The 22,963-nt window shown below is 34.3% G+C and overlaps 2 protein-coding genes across 2 annotated transcripts; one reads left to right on the forward strand and one right to left on the reverse strand.

Annotated features, from left to right (window-relative positions):
- Window positions 1-12,918: 12,918 nt before the first annotated feature.
- Window positions 12,919-14,109, reverse strand: LOC135142428 (ras guanine nucleotide exchange factor P-like). The gene is made up of 3 exons (XM_064074143.1): window positions 14,047-14,109; window positions 13,506-13,954; window positions 12,919-12,979 (listed from the first exon to the last, which is right to left on the reverse strand). Exons 1-3 carry the CDS (start codon window positions 14,107-14,109, stop codon window positions 12,919-12,921), a joined length of 573 nt encoding a protein of 190 aa, XP_063930213.1.
- Window positions 14,110-21,057: 6,948 nt separating this feature from the next.
- LOC135142429 (ras guanine nucleotide exchange factor P-like) lies at window positions 21,058-22,248 on the forward strand. The gene is made up of 3 exons (XM_064074144.1): window positions 21,058-21,120; window positions 21,213-21,661; window positions 22,188-22,248. Exons 1-3 carry the CDS (start codon window positions 21,058-21,060, stop codon window positions 22,246-22,248), a joined length of 573 nt encoding a protein of 190 aa, XP_063930214.1.
- Window positions 22,249-22,963: the final 715 nt, after the last annotated feature.

A 22,963-nucleotide genomic window follows, 5' to 3' on the forward strand; every position in this document is an offset into this window, starting at 1 on the left:
CCTTTTCCTATTCTGAGTCGATTCTGCATGCTTTAAGTGTGTTTGGTGGCTCAGAACCATCAAAAAACGTTGAAATATAGTTCAAATTCAATAAAAATCGACAAAAATACAGTTTCTAGCTAAAATTTGATGGTTTCGTTGCACTTTCCGAGCCCGTAGGGTATCTGAGTGGCTTAAAAGTACAAGAAAACCCTTCAAAAGTGACGTTTCTGAAGAATTTTAACAGTTTTCTTGTATCTACGAACGCCAGAATGCATAAAATTGATCTAAACGTCTCCTTTTCCTATTCTGAGTCGATTCTGCATGCTTTAAGTGTGTTTGGTGGCTCAGAACCATCAAAAAACGTTGAAATATAGTTCAAATTCAATATAAATCGACAAAAATACAGTTTCTAGCTAAAATTTGATGGTTTCGTTGCACTTTCCGAGCCCGTTGGGTATCTGAGTGGCTTAAAAGTACAAGAAAACACTTCAAAAGTGACGTTTCTGAAGAATTTTAACAGTTTTCTTGTATATACGAACGCCAGAATGCATAAAATTGACCTAAACGTCTCCTTTTCCTATTCTGAGTCGATTCTGCATGCTTTAGGTGTGTTTGGTGGCTCAGAACCATCAAAAAACGTTGAAATATAGTTCAAATTCAATAAAAATCGACAAAAATACAGTTTCTAGCTAAAATTTGATGGTTTCGTTGCACTTTCCGAGCCCGTAGGGTATCTGAGTGGCTTAAAAGTACAAGAAAACACTTCAAAAGTGACGTTTCTGAAGAATTTTAACAGTTTTCTTGTATCTACGAACGCCAGAATGCATAAAATTGACCTAAACATCTCCTTTTCCTATTCTGAGTCGATTCTGCATGCTTTAAGTGTGTTTGGTGGCTCAGAACCATCAAAAAACGTTGAAATATAGTTCAAATTCAATAAAAATCGACAAAAATACAGTTTCTAGCTAAAATTTGATGGTTTCGTTGCACTTTCCGAGCCCGTTGGCTATCTGAGTGGCTTAAAAGTACAAGAAAACACTTCAAAAGTGACGTTTCTGAAGAATTTTAACAGTTTTCTTGTATCTACGAACGCCAGAATGCATAAAATTGACCTAAACGTCTCCTTTTCCTATTCTGAGTCGATTCTGCATGCTTTAAGTGTGTTTGGTGGCTCAGAACCATCAAAAAACGTTGAAATATAGTTCAAATTCAATAAAAATCGACAAAAATACAGTTTCTAGCTAAAATTTGATGGTTTCGTTGCACTTTCCGAGCCCGTAGGGTATCTGAGTGGCTTAAAAGTACAAGAAAACACTTCAAAAGTGACGTTTCTGAAGAATTTTAACAGTTTTCTTGTATCTACGAACGCCAGAATGCATAAAATTGACCTAAACGTCTCCTTTTCCTATTCTGAGTCGATTCTGCATGCTTTAAGTGTGTTTGGTGGCTCAGAACCATCAAAAAACGTTGAAATATAGTTCAAATTCAATAAAAATCGACAAAAATACAGTTTCTAGCTAAAATTTTATGGTTTCGTTGCACTTTCCGAGCCCGTTGGGTATCTGAGTGGCTCAAAAGTACAAGAAAACACTTCAAAAGTGACGTTTCTGAAGAATTTTAACAGTTTTCTTGTATCTACGAACGCCAGAATGCACAAAATTGACCTAAACGTCTCCTTTTCCTATTCTGAGTCGATTCTGCATGCTTTAAGTGTGTTTGGTGGCTCAGAACCATCAAAAAACGTTGAAATATAGTTCAAATTCAATAAAAATCGACAAAAATACAGTTTCTAGCTAAAATTTGATGGTTTCGTTGCACTTTCCGAGCCCGTAGGGTATCTGAGTGGCTTAAAAGTACAAGAAAACACTTCAAAAGTGACGTTTCTGAAGAATTTTAACAGTTTTCTTGTATCTACGAACGCCAGAATGCATAAAATTGACCTAAACGTCTCCTTTTCCTATTCTGAGTCGATTCTGCATGCCTTAAGTGTGTTTGGTGGCTCAGAACCATCAAAAAACGTTGAAATATAGTTCAAATTCAATAAAAATCGACAAAAATACAGTTTCTAGCTAAAATTTGATGGTTTCGTTGCACTTTCCGAGCCCGTAGGGTATCTGAGTGGCTTAAAAGTACAAGAAAACACTTCAAAAGTGACGTTTCTGAAGAATTTTAACAGTTTTCTTGTATCTACGAACGCCAGAATGCATAAAATTGACCTAAACGTCTCCTTTTCCTATTCTGAGTCGATTCTGCATGCTTTAAGTGTGTTTGGTGGCTCAGAACCATCAAAAAACGTTGAAATATAGTTCAAATTCAATAAAAATCGACAAAAATACAGTTTCTAGCTAAAATTTGATGGTTTCGTTGCACTTTCCGAGCCCGTAGGGTATCTGAGTGGCTTAAAAGTACAAGAAAACACTTCAAAAGTGACGTTTCTGAAGAATTTTAACAGTTTTCTTGTATCTACGAACGCCAGAATGCATAAAATTGACCTAAACGTCTCCTTTTCCTATTCTGAGTCGATTCTGCATGCCTTAAGTGTGTTTGGTGGCTCAGAACCATCAAAAAACGTTGAAATATAGTTCAAATTCAATAAAAATCGACAAAAATACAGTTTCTAGCTAAAATTTGATGGTTTCGTTGCACTTTCCGAGCCCGTAGGGTATCTGAATGGCTTAAAAGTACAAGAAAACACTTCAAAAGTGACGTTTCTGAAGAATTTTAACAGTTTTCTTGTATCTACGAACGCCAGAATGCATAAAATTGACCTAAACGTCTCCTTTTCCTATTCTGAGTCGATTCTGCATGCTTTAAGTGTGTTTGGTGGCTCAGAACCATCAAAAAACGTTGAAATATAGTTCAAATTCAATAAAAATCGACAAAAATACAGTTTCTAGCTAAAATTTGATGGTTTCGTTGCACTTTCCGAGCCCGTAGGGTATCTGAGTGGCTTAAAAGTACAAGAAAACACTTCAAAAGTGACGTTTCTGAAGAATTTTAACAGTTTTCTTGTATCTACGAACGCCAGAATGCATAAAATTGACCTAAACGTCTCCTTTTCCTATTCTGAGTCGATTCTGCATGCTTTAAGTGTGTTTGGTGGCTCAGAACCATCAAAAAACGTTGAAATATAGTTCAAATTCAATAAAAATCGACAAAAATACAGTTTCTAGCTAAAATTTGATGGTTTCGTTGCACTTTCCGAGCCCGTAGGCTATCTGAGTGGCTTAAAAGTACAAGAAAACACTTCAAAAGTGACGTTTCTGAAGAATTTTAACAGTTTTCTTGTATCTACGAACGCCAGAATGCATAAAATTGACCTAAACGTCTCCTTTTCCTATTCTGAGTCGATTCTGCATGCCTTAAGTGTGTTTGGTGGCTCAGAACCATCAAAAAACGTTGAAATATAGTTCAAATTCAATAAAAATCGACAAAAATACAGTTTCTAGCTAAAATTTGATGGTTTCGTTGCACTTTCCGAGCCCGTAGGGTATCTGAGTGGCTTAAAAGTACAAGAAAACACTTCAAAAGTGACGTTTCTGAAGAATTTTAACAGTTTTCTTGTATCTACGAACGCCAGAATGCATAAAATTGACCTAAACGTCTCCTTTTCCTATTCTGAGTCGATTCTGCATGCTTTAAGTGTGTTTGGTGGCTCAGAACCATCAAAAAACGTTGAAATATAGTTCAAATTCAATAAAAATCGACAAAAATACAGTTTCTAGCTAAAATTTGATGGTTTCGTTGCACTTTCCGAGCCCGTAGGGTATCTGAGTGGCTTAAAAGTACAAGAAAACACTTCAAAAGTGACGTTTCTGAAGAATTTTAACAGTTTTCTTGTATCTACGAACGCCAGAATGCATAAAATTGACCTAAACGTCTCCTTTTCCTATTCTGAGTCGATTCTGCATGCTTTAAGTGTGTTTGGTGGCTCAGAACCATCAAAAAACGTTGAAATATAGTTCAAATTCAATAAAAATCGACAAAAATACAGTTTCTAGCTAAAATTTGATGGTTTCGTTGCACTTTCCGAGCCCGTAGGGTATCTGAGTGGCTTAAAAGTACAAGAAAACACTTCAAAAGTGACGTTTCTGAAGAATTTTAACAGTTTTCTTGTATCTACGAACGCCAGAATGCATAAAATTGACCTAAACGTCTCCTTTTCCTATTCTGAGTCGATTCTGCATGCCTTAAGTGTGTTTGGTGGCTCAGAACCATCAAAAAACGTTGAAATATAGTTCAAATTCAATAAAAATCGACAAAAATACAGTTTCTAGCTAAAATTTGATGGTTTCGTTGCACTTTCCGAGCCCGTAGGGTATCTGAGTGGCTTAAAAGTACAAGAAAACACTTCAAAAGTGACGTTTCTGAAGAATTTTAACAGTTTTCTTGTATCTACGAACGCCAGAATGCATAAAATTGACCTAAACGTCTCCTTTTCCTATTCTGAGTCGATTCTGCATGCTTTAAGTGTGTTTGGTGGCTCAGAACCATCAAAAAACGTTGAAATATAGTTCAAATTCAATAAAAATCGACAAAAATACAGTTTCTAGCTAAAATTTGATGGTTTTGTTGCACTTTCCGAGCCCGTAGGGTATCTGAGTGGCTTAAAAGTACAAGAAAACACTTCAAAAGTGACGTTTCTGAAGAATTTTAACAGTTTTCTTGTATCTACGAACGCCAGAATGCATAAAATTGACCTAAACGTCTCCTTTTCCTATTCTGAGTCGATTCTGCATGCTTTAAGTGTGTTTGGTGGCTCAGAACCATCAAAAAACGTTGAAATATAGTTCAAATTCAATAAAAATCGACAAAAATACAGTTTCTAGCTAAAATTTGATGGTTTCGTTGCACTTTCCGAGCCCGTAGGGTATCTGAGTGGCTTAAAAGTACAAGAAAACACTTCAAAAGTGACGTTTCTGAAGAATTTTAACAGTTTTCTTGTATCTACGAACGCCAGAATGCATAAAATTGACCTAAACGTCTCCTTTTCCTATTCTGAGTCGATTCTGCATGCTTTAAGTGTGTTTGGTGGCTCAGAACCATCAAAAAACGTTGAAATATAGTTCAAATTCAATAAAAATCGACAAAAATACAGTTTCTAGCTAAAATTTGATGGTTTCGTTGCACTTTCCGAGCCCGTAGGGTATCTGAGTGGCTTAAAAGTACAAGAAAACACTTCAAAAGTGACGTTTCTGAAGAATTTTAACAGTTTTCTTGTATCTACGAACGCCAGAATGCATAAAATTGACCTAAACGTCTCCTTTTCCTATTCTGAGTCGATTCTGCATGCCTTAAGTGTGTTTGGTGGCTCAGAACCATCAAAAAACGTTGAAATATAGTTCAAATTCAATAAAAATCGACAAAAATACAGTTTCTAGCTAAAATTTGATGGTTTCGTTGCACTTTCCGAGCCCGTAGGGTATCTGAGTGGCTTAAAAGTACAAGAAAACACTTCAAAAGTGACGTTTCTGAAGAATTTTAACAGTTTTCTTGTATCTACGAACGCCAGAATGCATAAAATTGACCTAAACGTCTCCTTTTCCTATTCTGAGTCGATTCTGCATGCTTTAAGTGTGTTTGGTGGCTCAGAACCATCAAAAAACGTTGAAATATAGTTCAAATTCAATAAAAATCGACAAAAATACAGTTTCTAGCTAAAATTTGATGGTTTCGTTGCACTTTCCGAGCCCGTAGGGTATCTGAGTGGCTTAAAAGTACAAGAAAACACTTCAAAAGTGACGTTTCTGAAGAATTTTAACAGTTTTCTTGTATCTAGGAACGCCAGAATGCATAAAATTGACCTAAACGTCTCCTTTTCCTATTCTGAGTCGATTCTGCATGCTTTAAGTGTGTTTGGTGGCTCAGAACCATCAAAAAACGTTGAAATATAGTTCAAATTCAATAAAAATCGACAAAAATACAGTTTCTAGCTAAAATTTGATGGTTTCGTTGCACTTTCCGAGCCCGTAGAGTATCTGAGTGGCTTAAAAGTACAAGAAAACACTTCAAAAGTGACGTTTCTGAAGAATTTTAACAGTTTTCTTGTATCTACGAACGCCAGAATGCATAAAATTGACCTAAACGTCTCCTTTTCCTATTCTGAGTCGATTCTGCATGCTTTAAGTGTGTTTGGTGGCTCAGAACCATCAAAAAACGTTGAAATATAGTTCAAATTCAATAAAAATCGACACAAATACAGTTTCTAGCTAAAATTTGATGGTTTCGTTGCACTTTCCGAGCCCGTAGGGTATCTGAGTGGCTTAAAAGTACAAGAAAACACTTCAAAAGTGACGTTTCTGAAGAATTTTAACAGTTTTCTTGTATCTACGAACGCCAGAATGCATAAAATTGACCTAAACGTCTCCTTTTCCTATTCTGAGTCGATTCTGCATGCCTTAAGTGTGTTTGGTGGCTCAGAACCATCAAAAAACGTTGAAATATAGTTCAAATTCAATAAAAATCGACAAAAATACAGTTTCTAGCTAAAATTTGATGGTTTCGTTGCACTTTCCGAGCCCGTAGGGTATCTGAGTGGCTTAAAAGTACAAGAAAACACATCAAAAGTGACGTTTCTGAAGAATTTTAACAGTTTTCTTGTATCTACGAACGCCAGAATGCATAAAATTGACCTAAACGTCTCCTTTTCCTATTCTGAGTCGATTCTGCATGCTTTAAGTGTGTTTGGTGGCTCAGAACCATCAAAAAACGTTGAAATATAGTTCAAATTCAATAAAAATCGACAAAAATACAGTTTCTAGCTAAAATTTGATGGTTTCGTTGCACTTTCCGAGCCCGTAGGGTATCTGAGTGGCTTAAAAGTACAAGAAAACACTTCAAAAGTGACGTTTCTGAAGAATTTTAACAGTTTTCTTGTATCTACGAACGCCAGAATGCATAAAATTGACCTAAACGTCTCCTTTTCCTATTCTGAGTCGATTCTGCATGCTTTAAGTGTGTTTGGTGGCTCAGAACCATCAAAAAACGTTGAAATATAGTTCAAATTCAATAAAAATCGACAAAAATACAGTTTCTAGCTAAAATTTGATGGTTTCGTTGCACTTTCCGAGCCCGTAGAGTATCTGAGTGGCTTAAAAGTACAAGAAAACACTTCAAAAGTGACGTTTCTGAAGAATTTTAACAGTTTTCTTGTATCTACGAACGCCAGAATGCATAAAATTGACCTAAACGTCTCCTTTTCCTATTCTGAGTCGATTCTGCATGCTTTAAGTGTGTTTGGTGGCTCAGAACCATCAAAAAACGTTGAAATATAGTTCAAATTCAATAAAAATCGACAAAAATACAGTTTCTAGCTAAAATTTGATGGTTTCGTTGCACTTTCCGAGCCCGTAGGGTATCTGAGTGGCTTAAAAGTACAAGAAAACACTTCAAAAGTGACGTTTCTGAAGAATTTTAACAGTTTTCTTGTATCTACGAACGCCAGAATGCATAAAATTGACCTAAACGTCTCCTTTTCCTATTCTGAGTCGATTCTGCATGCCTTAAGTGTGTTTGGTGGCTCAGAACCATCAAAAAACGTTGAAATATAGTTCAAATTCAATAAAAATCGACAAAAATACAGTTTCTAGCTAAAATTTGATGGTTTCGTTGCACTTTCCGAGCCCGTAGGGTATCTGAGTGGCTTAAAAGTACAAGAAAACACTTCAAAAGTGACGTTTCTGAAGAATTTTAACAGTTTTCTTGTATCTACGAACGCCAGAATGCATAAAATTGACCTAAACGTCTCCTTTTCCTATTCTGAGTCGATTCTGCATGCTTTAAGTGTGTTTGGTGGCTCAGAACCATCAAAAAACGTTGAAATATAGTTCAAATTCAATAAAAATCGACAAAAATACAGTTTCTAGCTAAAATTTGATGGTTTCGTTGCACTTTCCGAGCCCGTAGGGTATCTGAGTGGCTTAAAAGTACAAGAAAACACTTCAAAAGTGACGTTTCTGAAGAATTTTAACAGTTTTCTTGTATCTACGAACGCCAGAATGCATAAAATTGACCTAAACGTCTCCTTTTCCTATTCTGAGTCGATTCTGCATGCTTTAAGTGTGTTTGGTGGCTCAGAACCATCAAAAAACGTTGAAATATAGTTCAAATTCAATAAAAATCGACAAAAATACAGTTTCTAGCTAAAATTTGATGGTTTCGTTGCACTTTCCGAGCCCGTAGGGTATCTGAGTGGCTTAAAAGTACAAGAAAACACTTCAAAAGTGACGTTTCTGAAGAATTTTAACAGTTTTCTTGTATCTACGAACGCCAGAATGCATAAAATTGACCTAAACGTCTCCTTTTCCTATTCTGAGTCGATTCTGCATGCCTTAAGTGTGTTTGGTGGCTCAGAACCATCAAAAAACGTTGAAATATAGTTCAAATTCAATAAAAATCGACAAAAATACAGTTTCTAGCTAAAATTTGATGGTTTCGTTGCACTTTCCGAGCCCGTAGGGTATCTGAGTGGCTTAAAAGTACAAGAAAACACTTCAAAAGTGACGTTTCTGAAGAATTTTAACAGTTTTCTTGTATCTACGAACGCCAGAATGCATAAAATTGACCTATACGTCTCCTTTTCCTATTCTGAGTCGATTCTGCATGCTTTAAGTGTGTTTGGTGGCTCAGAACCATCAAAAAACGTTGAAATATAGTTCAAATTCAATAAAAATCGACAAAAATACAGTTTCTAGCTAAAATTTGATGGTTTCGTTGCACTTTCCGAGCCCGTAGGGTATCTGAGTGGCTTAAAAGTACAAGAAAACACTTCAAAAGTGACGTTTCTGAAGAATTTTAACAGTTTTCTTGTATCTAAGTAGTTATATAGTGGGGGTTCTAGACCAGGTCAAATGAGGTCAAACTGGTCCAGCTCCCCCATTACTTTTCATCGAGCGGTCATTGACCTTTCATTTGTTGTCGAGCTTGTCGGTGCACGTGGCTGACCTTGCCAGCTGGTCCAGCTCCCCCATTACTTTTCATCGGGCGATCATTGACCTAGTCGTTGCTCGACCTTGGTCGTTTATTGCCCTCGTTCATCTCGAGATCTATCCCCTCTTTTCGTTTAGGTCGGGGAGGGATCTCGGACGCAATCTCGCATCCCCACTTCCGTTTTATACTTGTATAAAAGTCGATGGATTCGTGTGTAAGAATTAATTAGTTTTTTGAATTCAATTATTTAACACTTAGAAATGTCATCTTTCATTTCTACCTTGAATAAAGAGTCTCACTTGCAAGCTTTTGTGAGTGCGAAAACTTTAGAAGAAAATAAAAAATTTTTAACAAAAAATTTTAGTAAACTGTCTACAAAGTACGGTGACAAGATATTTGTGCAACTTGAAGAGTCTAGAACGATACTTCCACAGAGATTTACCGAAAAATTCACCGACTCAGTGATCAGCGATCTGAACCAGAAGATCGTGAACGGCTTGAAATTGTACTTGGTAAATAGAGGTCCGATCGGTCGAACCATCAATATCGAATTTATCGAAGAATGAAGAAGGCATTGGTTCATGTGGAAAACAAATCAAGTGCAGTTAGACTGCTTCGTCGTAGATTAGAATTACATTTAAAACGAATTAGTTATTTAAAAGAAGCAATTAAAATGTATGAAATAAGAACTAAATTGAATAATCTTAAGCTGTAATAGAAATTATAATAAATATTATTTAATTCGTTCGGTGTATTATTTTCCCCAGTCTCATGTAAAAAATATTTGATTGCAAACTGTCATGAATAACAGACGTGTTTGTTTCGACAAAGTTCCGGTTATTTTCTTAATAAATGATAAAGAAAGCCGAATTAATACTTGGTTATACGATGTTAAAAGATTTCAAATGAATGTGGAACGTTTCGAATTGCAAATAAAGCCCTTAATCGAAAAAATGATGGAGAAGAAGCGAAAATTTAGAGAAACAATCGAAAAATTGGATTCAGAATTGAAAATTATTCAGCAAAGAAAATCAGTTAAATAACTGTGCACATTGCGGTTAAACCACTGCGTCGTAAATTAGATTTAAATTTAAAACTTATTAGTTTCTTAAAATGTATAAAATACGAACTAGTTTGTATAATCTTAAGCTGTAATTGAAATTATAATAAATATTGTTTATTTCGTTTGGTGTATTATTTTCCCCAGTCTCATCTAAAATTATTTAATTGGGAATAACAGCAACGAATAAAAGCCGTGTTTGCTCCGACAAAACTCCTGTTATTTTCTTAATAAATAAATGTTCATCAGCAACTTTCTGCCGATTTAAGCTTATTTGTCCGTGATTATTAGAATAAAATCTCAAATGTCAGAAGGCGAGTGTGTTGTTAAAAATTAAAAAAATTGTTACTTACGACATTGAAAACAGGCAATAAAATCATCCGTTCTCCCTCGAAAACATTCAAATACACGCACACTTCACAGAAGCCACCATTTAGTTCAACAAAACCACCTTTTTCCCAAATCTTTTCACGGTAAAATTCATAAACCGAAACACGCCGCCCGTCATTATTACAACACAGAATGAAATAACGCGATGCTGTTTCAGCAAATTCTTACGGAACTGGACGCTCTTATCTTCAATAGACAGGGACGTATTCGGAAATATTAAAAAAAAAGAATTATCGCTTGAGGGTGCCAAAGGGCAGAAAGTTTGTTAAAAAAATAAAAATGCATCCCTATAAACTAATGACACATTTGTGTAAAAATAAATGTGGGTTGGAGGTGCAATAATTGTTTAAATATAAAAAAAAAAATGTTTTACTCGAAGACGGTAAGAGATACGAGGTTCGTGCAAAGAACAAAAAAGTTCCTAAAATACGAAACACATGCACCTGTGTCGACGGTTTTTAGTTTGAGTTTAGCATTTCGGAGAAAAGGGCAAAAGTTTGTGGTGACCAAACGGAATTAGTTAAAAATTTGTTTTTTGTGTCAAAATATTTTTGGATGAATAATCAATAGGTCCATGTAATTAAATATGTGAAAATTTGAGTTTGGGGCGCAACAATTTTTGTCAAAAAAGGTTGTCAAAATTCGAAAAAAAGTTTTCCTTGAGCAGTAGGAAAGTAAATTAGAAGTTTTGGTGAAAAAAAAAATTTAAAAAATTCAAAGAATCCAAAGAAAAATTAAAACAAAAAAAATCTCAAAAAAAAAATCCAAATTTTGAAAAGTTTGTTTTTCCACAAAATCAAATGCATATTCATGAAGTACTATCTAATCGTGTGTAAAAATGATTATGACTCATAGGTGTATCTACCGTTTAAATAGAAAAAATTTTTGTTACTCGAAAATGGTAAGAGATAGGAGGTTCGTGTATAGAGCAAAAAAGATTGACAAAAACAAATAATATCGATAGCCGTCGACGGTTTTTCGCTAACTTTTGACATGACTGTGAAAAGGGCAAAAGTTTGTGGCGCCCAAACGGTAAAACTTAAAAAATATATTTTTGTACCAAAATATTTCTGAGTGAACAGTCTATAGGTCCACTTAGCAAAATAAATATTTTTTGCTACCGTTTAGTAGTAATAACGGAAAAACGTCATAGTTCGTAAGCGGTAAGAGGTAGCATGTCGGCTCAGGGGAACGGGGAAAAGCTAAAAAAATTAAGCCATATGTTGAGCAAAAAAAATTTTCAAAAAAGTTGAAAATAAGGGAGAAAAGGGCAAAAGTTTCTAGTGTCCAAATGGTAAGAGATAGAATATCGGTTGTATACATCAAAACCTTCTTCTGGAACGAACGCATAAGTCTGCTCAAAAAAATCGATTCTGTCCACATCGACCTAGATACAGGAGCCATTTCTAGTTTTTTCGAGGTCGCTACGTAAAAATTTTTTCAGGTCGAAAAAAAGACCATCGAAAAAGGATTCGAATAAGCCCAACATGCAACACTTAAAAAAAAAAAAAAAAAAAAAAAAAAAGCGAAATAGGTTGTTCTTTATATGTATTGTTATATGACTACTACCATCACAACTAAATATACTAAGACATTAAAAAAAAAAATTTCAAGTTAACCAAAAACGGCTTTTTGTTGAATTTTATATGAAAACAACAAAACATCATTAAAAAACGAAAATCAAAAACCTATAAACAATCATCAAAAATCACTGCTGTGGTGGTAGATCGTGATGAGTCATATCGTGCTGCTGGACAAATAATTTAAAACGTATTAAATAACTTGTTGTTGTATTAAATCGTAGTTGCTAAATCTTTCTGAATTAGTGAAACTCTTGCATTTTCGATAAGAGAAAAACAACTGAATCGTCAACTTGAAATAAAAATTAGAGAGGGAAAAAGAGTAAAAGAAGGGATTAATTTCGTATATAAATTCAAGACTATATGAAAGATGTGATTATAACTGATTAACTAGTATCAAGAGAATTAACCAATAGATATCTAGGGACATGGGTAAGGTTATATTTTTATTACAGTATGTAAATTTCATATATTTTTTTTTGTTTTGTTTAGAGGATTTTATAGTTTGCCCATACGATAGGAGCCATCGAATGCTAGAGGGGAGACTCCAGAGGCATATATTTAGGTGTCATAGGGAGGCTTGGGAAAGGGAGCGACAGCTCCGCGAAGCTGCACTTCCCAAAGCATCACCACCGATACCATCTCAACCATCAAAATGGTTCAATTCTGAACCCCCAAAAGTAACATCACTCGAAAATTGGGACGACGACGCCAGTGGGACGTACGTTCCATCGTTGAAGGATGACTTGATGCTCGACAAGACATCAATAAATTTTTATAACGCTGTGTTCGGCAAAAATAAACAAAAATAATTTTTTGTTTTTGTCTGTCTCTACTCGTTAATTTGTACCACCCTACCAGAACTTACCATCTCTACAAGCTACCTCTCTAAATACTAACAGCGATACCATTCCCAAGGAGAACATGGACTTTTGTTTAAGAAATGCTCGTGTATGGTTTGTCACAATATTCCTGATATTATCGATACATCGATCCCACTACAGTATAAACAAGAATTTGTCTTAAGAAACAAAAGCCGCTGCAAGTCACCTAATTACACCATTATTGACGATTATAGTGGTTCCAAAAATTTTAGCGAAAATGCTACAGGATATTGTTTGGCAAAACCATTGATTTGGATATATACTGCCCAACATGCAACACTTAAAAAAAAAAAAAACAAGCGAAATAAAATACTTATATTATTTATTGATATATAAATATTACTATTACAATACAAGCACCACTATCACTACTAATTCTACTACTAAAACATTTCAACACTTTTAACGCTACTAACACTACTACTGACACTATGAGATTATATACATTTTATTTTTACATATAGTTTCTTTAATTTGTCGGATTTTTGAATACTTTTTTTCATTTCGTTTTCTGCACCCCGCAATTCACTTTGTTCTTCCACTAACTGTCTTTGGAGAGTTGCAATTTGATTTGCTAATTTTTTAATGTTTTTTTTGCACTTTTTTTGTTTTTGCACTAGTTCCCTTTGTCGCGTATTATGTCTGTCCTGCGCTGCCCTACACTTCCACTTAAAATTATACAATAATGTAGATGCATTGTCTTCGTCTTCGAATTCATCACCCGAATCATCAGGTGCAGCAGGATGAGGTGTATCAGGGGCAGGTGTTGGTTGAGACGTCGGTGGTGATGGTGATTTGCGGACCGGTTGTTGCTGCTCCTCCTGCTGCTGTTGCTGCTGCTCCTGCTCCTGCTCCTGCTGCTCTTGCTGCTCTCTCTGCCTCTGTTCGTCTTCCTCCGTAACTCCGTAAACATTACGAAGGAAAGACAAGCTTTTTCCGTGCGCCTCTAACCCCTCAAACAGTGAGGGCGTCATAGAGACGCACGGCTCCTCCAGCCCTGATATATCTAGCTGGGAAGGTGTCTGGGAGTCTTCCACAGCGGAAGTGGAGGCGTCCTCACTTTTTGTTTTTAGTTTTTCAATTTCTTCCTCAGGTAGATCTGCAAGTCTACGCAGTTTGGGCAAAGGCGGCTGAAAATAAAATAAATACTTATAAACATTTCTACATTTTATGAATATAAAAACATTTTTTTTTTTAAATTAATCAAAAATAAAAAACCTACCTGTATCACTACATCCTGGAGGATGTTAATTTTTGGTTTCTTGAGACTCAAGGAATACTTCATATTTTTTTTTTTTCAACAATTAGCACTTAACACTAACAGACACAGAATTAAGACAAACAATTACGAGTTCCTATGCAAAATATATAGGAAAAATAATGCAGAATATGCAGAAAATAAATGGCGAAGAAGGGTGAAATGTCAAATCAGCAGTTTTACATGTCCATATATGGTCATTTAAAGATTGATTGCAATGAAGTAGGAGGGTGAAATGTCAAATCAGCAGTTTTTTCATGTCCATATATGGTCATTTAATAATTTATTGCAATTCAGCAATTCTTCAAACTATTTCCGTGTGAATTGCAATTCAGCAATTTTTTGATATTTGGTATATAAAAGTAACTTTTGTAAGCATGTGAGTACAGTTCACACATCAGATATGTTCTCATTAAAAAACACAAGTTTCATTTCTCGCAATCTTGATATATCTTCACTGAATGAAGAAAAACGTCGTATCATTCAAACAGTTGAAAGTTTGTTACATCAAAAATTTCGGTCGTCCAGAACTTTCATGGCTGGGGGATGTGCAGCGTTTCTCTTAGGTCGGACGTCTTCTTATACAGACATCGATATTTACGTCGAAGCAGATGAAAATACACAAAAATGGGCTAAGGATAACTGCGCAGACAATCACATGTCTAAATATGACTATCTTTATCAGTCCAAGTGGCCCTGCTGCTATTTGAAGTTTGATGGATTTATATTTAATATTATTTTTGTTGAACCTCGTCTTCAATTTTCGTTGGAAGCCAGAATTCTATGTATCCTTAAATCGTTCGACTTAACCGCGTGCAAAGTGGCAATACACTTTTCAAGTGGAATAAATCCTGTTCTTGTAGAATGGAAATTAACTGACCTGAACTTCGATAATGTCAAGAAAAAGGATCGCATCATTAAGTATAAGAAAAGAATTGAGAAAAATGAAAAGGAACAACGATTCGATCCCAACAGTTTGTCTATGTTGGCCTATACCGTCGTGGTAGATCATGATGACTCATATCGTGCTGCTGGACAAATACTTTGAAAGATATTTATATAACTTAATATTGTTATGCTGAATCATTGTAGTGTTGATTCCGTTAGATAAATATGTAAGAGGATATTAAATAAAACTCACAAACGTAACTAATTGTTTTATTGAACTAATATGTTTATACATTTTCAAACATTTATTGAACTATTGCATTTGCTACAGTGAGTGAAACAAATTAGTACTAAATAAAGAAACACACACACGCACAATTATTTTTGTGTGTCTTGACATGTTTCCGTTTGCCGCCTTCGAAACGATGATATATTTTTTTTAATATTTTCTGAATACGTCTCTGGCAGCGTGCGAGATCCAATGCATCGCAAGCTTTTTCGCTCTCCGTCATCTAACACCTTATTGTAATAATTTCGAAGGAATGCGGACATGTTTACGTTATTGTGGATTAATTCTGGGCGTAATTCAACGATTTCGAAACGAAATTGATATATGGCAACGATTTCATTATTTTGTACATTAATTACTGCATGTTTTTTTTTATATATATATATATAAAATCTGGTGTGGATACAAAAGTTGAATATCCGAATTTAATTGGGTCGTATTTATTTATGTTAATTTTCAATCCCAAAATTTCATACAACGCCCAACCGGAATCCTTTTCTGCAAATTTCTCTAATTTTTTCATGATTTTATCAATGACGTTTTCTTCGTACCATTCTTTTAAATTTGTGTTTTGATCAATGTGTTATTTTTTGTTGAAAATGTTTTAATGTCTGTTTCACTAGAGTGCGGTTGAATAAAATTTGCCGAAAAAATTACATTTACCTTAAGCATTGAGTTTTTCACTTCTTTTTTAATTCTAAACATAAAGCATTTAAAAGATTGTTGAAAAAAAAAACTGAAGAGGATCTTTAACATGGTGGTTACTTATAAATCCTGTACGAATTCGTTGTTGAAAGCAGGATTCGACATCTTGCCATGTTACATTAGTCACCGATTTAAATTTGTTGGTTTTAATATAGCCTTCACCAGTTTTTATAGATAATAATTGTTTTTTCTTATTTAAAAGCTTTAGGTGATAAAATTTCAAATACGTCAAGCTTGTTCCTAAGGAATTTGCGTTTTCCAATATATTTTCTCAGGGGATTTTACATTTGAGTGCTTTTCTAATTATTATTATACTGTTATAACTAAAAAAATGTTTAGTTTCTTTGATTGTTTTGATTTTACTTAAGTATTCATGAATTAGCTTAAGAGAGTTTTTACATATAACCCTCACTGATTCTTGTGATTTCATTTTTTGTCGTGAAACTTGCTCACCACAGCAGAAAAAAAAAAAAGAACACTACTATGACCCGTTGACTAGTTTTTTGTTTATATGTGAATTAATGAATGATTCACATAGATTTGATACTTCTGACTATGATTTATATAATATTTATGATATAGAACTTAAAAATAAGAAAGATGAAAATAACGGTAAGATTATGCTAGAATTTGTGGGTCTCAGATCTAAAATGTACGCATCTAGAACTGCAAGTTATGATTTCAATAAAAAATTAGTTAAGAAATCCAAAGGTAGTACAAAAGCATCACTTAAAACAATAACGTTTGAAAATTACAAAGATTGTTTATTTAATAATCGAAGTTACGAAAAATCCCAAAGACTCATCAAGTCCAAACATCATACTGTTTACACAGTAAAACAAGAAAAAGTAGTTCTCAGCCCCAATGATGACAAAAGAATTGTCATAAGATTCGCAACGGATACGAAACCTTGGGGATATCATATTTCGCACGTAATTTAAAAAAAGTGGGAATTGTCATATATAAGCAATTAAATTTCACTGATGTTGGTTATTTTATGATTACAACAATGTCTGACTTGAGACAATTTGTTGATTTACAAGCATTTTGTGCATCCGAAAGCGTGTACAAAACATATCTTAAAGCCGCTGCGAGTGATCGAACGAAATTAAATTTATTCCTTCATCTCATCGATAAAAAAGATTTTATTGTACCGGACGAAGTGTTTAAATGGATTGCCGAAAGTGAAAGTGACTTTTATACACTTGACATTTGTATTCTGCTACAAAGAAAGCAATGTGTCGATGGTTACATTGATGCATTTCTACGTGTATGCGAAAGAGACCAAATTGAAAATTTAAATTATGCTGCTTTGGAGTTTTTGATGACCACCAACTATTTGGACAATACTCTAACGTATAAATGTTTTATTTATAAATTATTGAGTGATAATCGCTGGCAGAATCTTGGAGATATATTCTATCCTGTTGAGAATATCCGGAAAAATTATCGAAGGATCGACCAGTGCGTGGATGAATTTATGTGTCGGGCTGCGTATTTGGCAAACCATAAAGCGCTCAGTACTTTCTATGAGTCTTTAGAAATAATAAATTACGATTCTTTCGCATTTCAACCTTCTCAAAATCAGGAGCACCGAAGAATTTTCAACTGGATCAAAAAGAACATTGTCAAAGGAGAAGCCAATCCTGAAATACCATTAGGATGGACAGAGGGACCGGATTCAACAAAATGGCCCTCGATTAAGTTAGATGATTATAAGAAAACTTTACATGTAATTTCTGGTAACCATGAATAAAATACACAAAAATGGGTTATATGTAGTTTTATTTACCCCCAAACATAATACAATAACAGATGAAATTATTTACATCACTCTGACGACATCTTGTGCAGGGATGTATTTTTCATTTCATCCTTATCGAAGTTCGCTGGTTTGTTTGGATAAGAACGATGTCTGGAATTCTTTAAACATATCATAGACAATTGCATACCGATTATTTGTGAAATCAACATTCATGTTTTTGTAGGGATACATGGTATCATTAAGGTACAATTTTACATCTCTCAGATTACAATGATCATATTGACTGTAGTTTTTCTTCAATTGATTTTTTCTTCCCTGTTGTAATGCAAAAATTATGTACTGTGATTTTTTTAAGAAAGCCTTAACAAAAATGGAAGGAAAAAAGCAAGGGTGGGGATTAATATGGTGTATAAATTAAAGATCACACACACACAAGAACGAATTAATAAGTTTCTTGCAAGTACATAAGTTAATACTTAACAGCAGAAATGGGTAAGCTTATACATTTTTGTTGTAGTATGTAAAGTTTTAAAAACTTTTTTTTTTTCTGTGTAGAAAAATTTATCATTTGTCCTTATGATCCTAGCCACAGGCTGTTAGAGAAGAGGTTGAGAAAACATATTTTCAACTGTCATCGGGATGCCTGGGAGAGGGAGCGAAAACTCTGGGAGGCTGAACTTCCCCTATGGATATTTACTTCGATAGGAGCAATTATTTTTGTAATCGTATTTTGTGTGTTCCTTTATTTAGGATTAATTTGTTTCAGTTATTTTAGCAAATAAAATACTCCAACAAATGTATGATTCAATAAAACAATTAGCTACTTTTGATTGTTTTATTTAATATCCTTCACCATGTTAATCTACAACAAATGTATGATTCGATAAAACAACTAGCTACTAGATTGTTTTATTTAATATACTTACTTCAACATGTTAATCTAAGAGCATCAACGCTACAATTCAATACAATATACTCCACGGGTCATAGTAGTGTTCTTTTTTTTTTTTTTTCTGCTGTGGTGAGCAAGTTTCACGACAAAAAATGAAATCACAAGAATCAGTGAGGGTTATATGTAAAAACTCTCTTAAGCTAATTCATGAATACTTAAGTAAAATCAAAACAATCAAAGAAACTAAACATTTTTTTAGTTATAACAGTATAATAATAATTAGAAAAGCACTCAAATGTAAAATCCCCTGAGAAAATATATTGGAAAACGCAAATTCCTTAGGAACAAGCTTGACGTATTTGAAATTTTATCACCTAAAGCTTTTAAATAAGAAAAAACAATTATTATCTATAAAAACTGGTGAAGGCTATATTAAAACCAACAAATTTAAATCGGTGACTAATGTAACATGGCAAGATGTCGAATCCTGCTTTCAACAACGAATTCGTACAGGATTTATAAGTAACCACCATGTTAAAGATCCTCTTCAGTTTTTTTTTCAACAATCTTTTAAATGCTTTATGTTTAGAATTAAAAAAGAAGTGAAAAACTCAATGCTTAAGGTAAATGTAATTTTTTCGGCAAATTTTATTCAACCGCACTCTAGTGAAACAGACATTAAAACATTTTCAACAAAAAATAACACATTGATCAAAACACAAATTTAAAAGAATGGTACGAAGAAAACGTCATTGATAAAATCATGAAAAAATTAGAGAAATTTGCAGAAAAGGATTCCGGTTGGGCGTTGTATGAAATTTTGGGATTGAAAATTAACATAAATAAATACGACCCAATTAAATTCGGATATTCAACTTTTGTATCCACACCAGATTTTATATATATATATATAAAAAAAAACATGCAGTAATTAATGTACAAAATAATGAAATCGTTGCCATATATCAATTTCGTTTCGAAATCGTTGAATTACGCCCAGAATTAATCCACAATAACGTAAACATGTCCGCATTCCTTCGAAATTATTACAATAAGGTGTTAGATGACGGAGAGCGAAAAAGCTTGCGATGCATTGGATCTCGCACGCTGCCAGAGACGTATTCAGAAAATATTAAAAAAAATATATCATCGTTTCGAAGGCGGCAAACGGAAACATGTCAAGACACACAAAAATAATTGTGCGTGTGTGTGTTTCTTTATTTAGTACTAATTTGTTTCACTCACTGTAGCAAATGCAATAGTTCAATAAATGTTTGAAAATGTATAAACATATTAGTTCAATAAAACAATTAGTTACGTTTGTGAGTTTTATTTAATATCCTCTTACATATTTATCTAACGGAATCAACACTACAATGATTCAGCATAACAATATTAAGTTATATAAATATCTTTCAAAGTATTTGTCCAGCAGCACGATATGAGTCATCATGATCTACCACGACGGTATAGGCCAACATAGACAAACTGTTGGGATCGAATCGTTGTTCCTTTTCATTTTTCTCAATTCTTTTCTTATACTTAATGATGCGATCCTTTTTCTTGACATTATCGAAGTTCAGGTCAGTTAATTTCCATTCTACAAGAACAGGATTTATTCCACTTGAAAAGTGTATTGCCACTTTGCACGCGGTTAAGTCGAACGATTTAAGGATACATAGAATTCTGGCTTCCAACGAAAATTGAAGACGAGGTTCAACAAAAATAATATTAAATATAAATCCATCAAACTTCAAATAGCAGCAGGGCCACTTGGACTGATAAAGATAGTCATATTTAGACATGTGATTGTCTGCGCAGTTATCCTTAGCCCATTTTTGTGTATTTTCATCTGCTTCGACGTAAATATCGATGTCTGTATAAGAAGACGTCCGACCTAAGAGAAACGCTGCACATCCCCCAGCCATGAAAGTTCTGGACGACCGAAATTTTTGATGTAACAAACTTTCAACTGTTTGAATGATACGACGTTTTTCTTCATTCAGTGAAGATATATCAAGATTGCGAGAAATGAAACTTGTGTTTTTTAATGAGAACATATCTGATGTGTGAACTGTACTCACATGCTTACAAAAGTTACTTTTATATACCAAATATCAAAAAATTGCTGAATTGCAATTCACACGGAAATAGTTTGAAGAATTGCTGAATTGCAATAAATTATTAAATGACCATATATGGACATGAAAAAACTGCTGATTTGACATTTCACCCTCCTACTTCATTGCAATCAATCTTTAAATGACCATATATGGACATGTAAAACTGCTGATTTGACATTTCACCCTTCTTCGCCATTTATTTTCTGCATATTCTGCATTATTTTTCCTATATATTTTGCATAGGAACTCGTAATTGTTTGTCTTAATTCTGTGTCTGTTAGTGTTAAGTGCTAATTGTTGAAAAAAAAAAAATATGAAGTATTCCTTGAGTCTCAAGAAACCAAAAATTAACATCCTCCAGGATGTAGTGATACAGGTAGGTTTTTTATTTTTGATTAATTTAAAAAAAAAAATGTTTTTATATTCATAAAATGTAGAAATGTTTATAAGTATTTATTTTATTTTCAGCCGCCTTTGCCCAAACTGCGTAGACTTGCAGATCTACCTGAGGAAGAAATTGAAAAACTAAAAACAAAAAGTGAGGACGCCTCCACTTCCGCTGTGGAAGACTCCCAGACACCTTCCCAGCTAGATATATCAGGGCTGGAGGAGCCGTGCGTCTCTATGACGCCCTCACTGTTTGAGGGGTTAGAGGCGCACGGAAAAAGCTTGTCTTTCCTTCGTAATGTTTACGGAGTTACGGAGGAAGACGAACAGAGGCAGAGAGAGCAGCAAGAGCAGCAGGAGCAGGAGCAGGAGCAGCAGCAACAGCAGCAGGAGGAGCAGCAACAACCGGTCCGCAAATCACCATCACCACCGACGTCTCAACCAACACCTGCCCCTGATACACCTCATCCTGCTGCACCTGATGATTCGGGTGATGAATTCGAAGACGAAGACAATGCATCTACATTATTGTATAATTTTAAGTGGAAGTGTAGGGCAGCGCAGGACAGACATAATACGCGACAAAGGGAACTAGTGCAAAAACAAAAAAAGTGCAAAAAAAACATTAAAAAATTAGCAAATCAAATTGCAACTCTCCAAAGACAGTTAGTGGAAGAACAAAGTGAATTGCGGGGTGCAGAAAACGAAATGAAAAAAAGTATTCAAAAATCCGACAAATTAAAGAAACTATATGTAAAAATAAAATGTATATAATCTCATAGTGTCAGTAGTAGTGTTAGTAGCGTTAAAAGTGTTGAAATGTTTTAGTAGTAGAATTAGTAGTGATAGTGGTGCTTGTATTGTAATAGTAATATTTATATATCAATAAATAATATAAGTATTTTATTTCGCTTGTTTTTTTTTTTTTTAAGTGTTGCATGTTGGGCAGTATATATCCAAATCAATGGTTTTGCCAAACAATATCCTGTAGCATTTTCGCTAAAATTTTTGGAACCACTATAATCGTCAATAATGGTGTAATTAGGTGACTTGCAGCGGCTTTTGTTTCTTAAGACAAATTCTTGTTTATACTGTAGTGGGATCGATGTATCGATAATATCAGGAATATTGTGACAAACCATACACGAGCATTTCTTAAACAAAAGTCCATGTTCTCCTTGGGAATGGTATCGCTGTTAGTATTTAGAGAGGTAGCTTGTAGAGATGGTAAGTTCTGGTAGGGTGGTACAAATTAACGAGTAGAGACAGACAAAAACAAAAAATTATTTTTGTTTATTTTTGCCGAACACAGCGTTATAAAAATTTATTGATGTCTTGTCGAGCATCAAGTCATCCTTCAACGATGGAACGTACGTCCCACTGGCGTCGTCGTCCCAATTTTCGAGTGATGTTACTTTTGGGGGTTCAGAATTGAACCATTTTGATGGTTGAGATGGTATCGGTGGTGATGCTTTGGGAAGTGCAGCTTCGCGGAGCTGTCGCTCCCTTTCCCAAGCCTCCCTATGACACCTAAATATATGCCTCTGGAGTCTCCCCTCTAGCATTCGATGGCTCCTATCGTATGGGCAAACTATAAAATCCTCTAAACAAAACAAAAAAAAATATATGAAATTTACATACTGTAATAAAAATATAACCTTACCCATGTCCCTAGATATCTATTGGTTAATTCTCTTGATACTAGTTAATCAGTTATAATCACATCTTTCATATAGTCTTGAATTTATATACGAAATTAATCCCTTCTTTTACTCTTTTTCCCTCTCTAATTTTTATTTCAAGTTGACGATTCAGTTGTTTTTCTCTTATCG

The sequence above is a fragment of the Zophobas morio genome, unplaced genomic scaffold (genome assembly GCF_036711695.1).
Source record: "Zophobas morio isolate AGI-343-1 ecotype UQ-CSIRO unplaced genomic scaffold, CSIRO_AGI_Zmor_V1 ptg000046l, whole genome shotgun sequence".
NCBI classification, from domain to species: domain Eukaryota; kingdom Metazoa; phylum Arthropoda; class Insecta; order Coleoptera; family Tenebrionidae; genus Zophobas; species Zophobas morio.

What these genes read in the sequence shown, in the direction of transcription:
- LOC135142428 (XM_064074143.1), bottom strand. Translation starts at nt 14,109, where the DNA reads ATGAAGTATTCCTTGAGTCTCAAGAAACCAAAAATTAACATCCTCCAG. An exon ending in TCCAGGATGTAGTGATACAG is followed by an intron (nt 13,955 to 14,046) that starts GTAGGTTTTTTA and finishes TTTTATTTTCAG; the next exon opens with CCGCCTTTGCCCAAACTGCG. An exon ending in GACAATGCATCTACATTATT is followed by an intron (nt 12,980 to 13,505) that starts GTATAATTTTAA and finishes GGTGACTTGCAG; the next exon opens with CGGCTTTTGTTTCTTAAGAC.
- LOC135142429 (XM_064074144.1), top strand. Translation starts at nt 21,058, where the DNA reads ATGAAGTATTCCTTGAGTCTCAAGAAACCAAAAATTAACATCCTCCAG. An exon ending in TCCAGGATGTAGTGATACAG is followed by an intron (nt 21,121 to 21,212) that starts GTAGGTTTTTTA and finishes TTTTATTTTCAG; the next exon opens with CCGCCTTTGCCCAAACTGCG. An exon ending in GACAATGCATCTACATTATT is followed by an intron (nt 21,662 to 22,187) that starts GTATAATTTTAA and finishes GGTGACTTGCAG; the next exon opens with CGGCTTTTGTTTCTTAAGAC.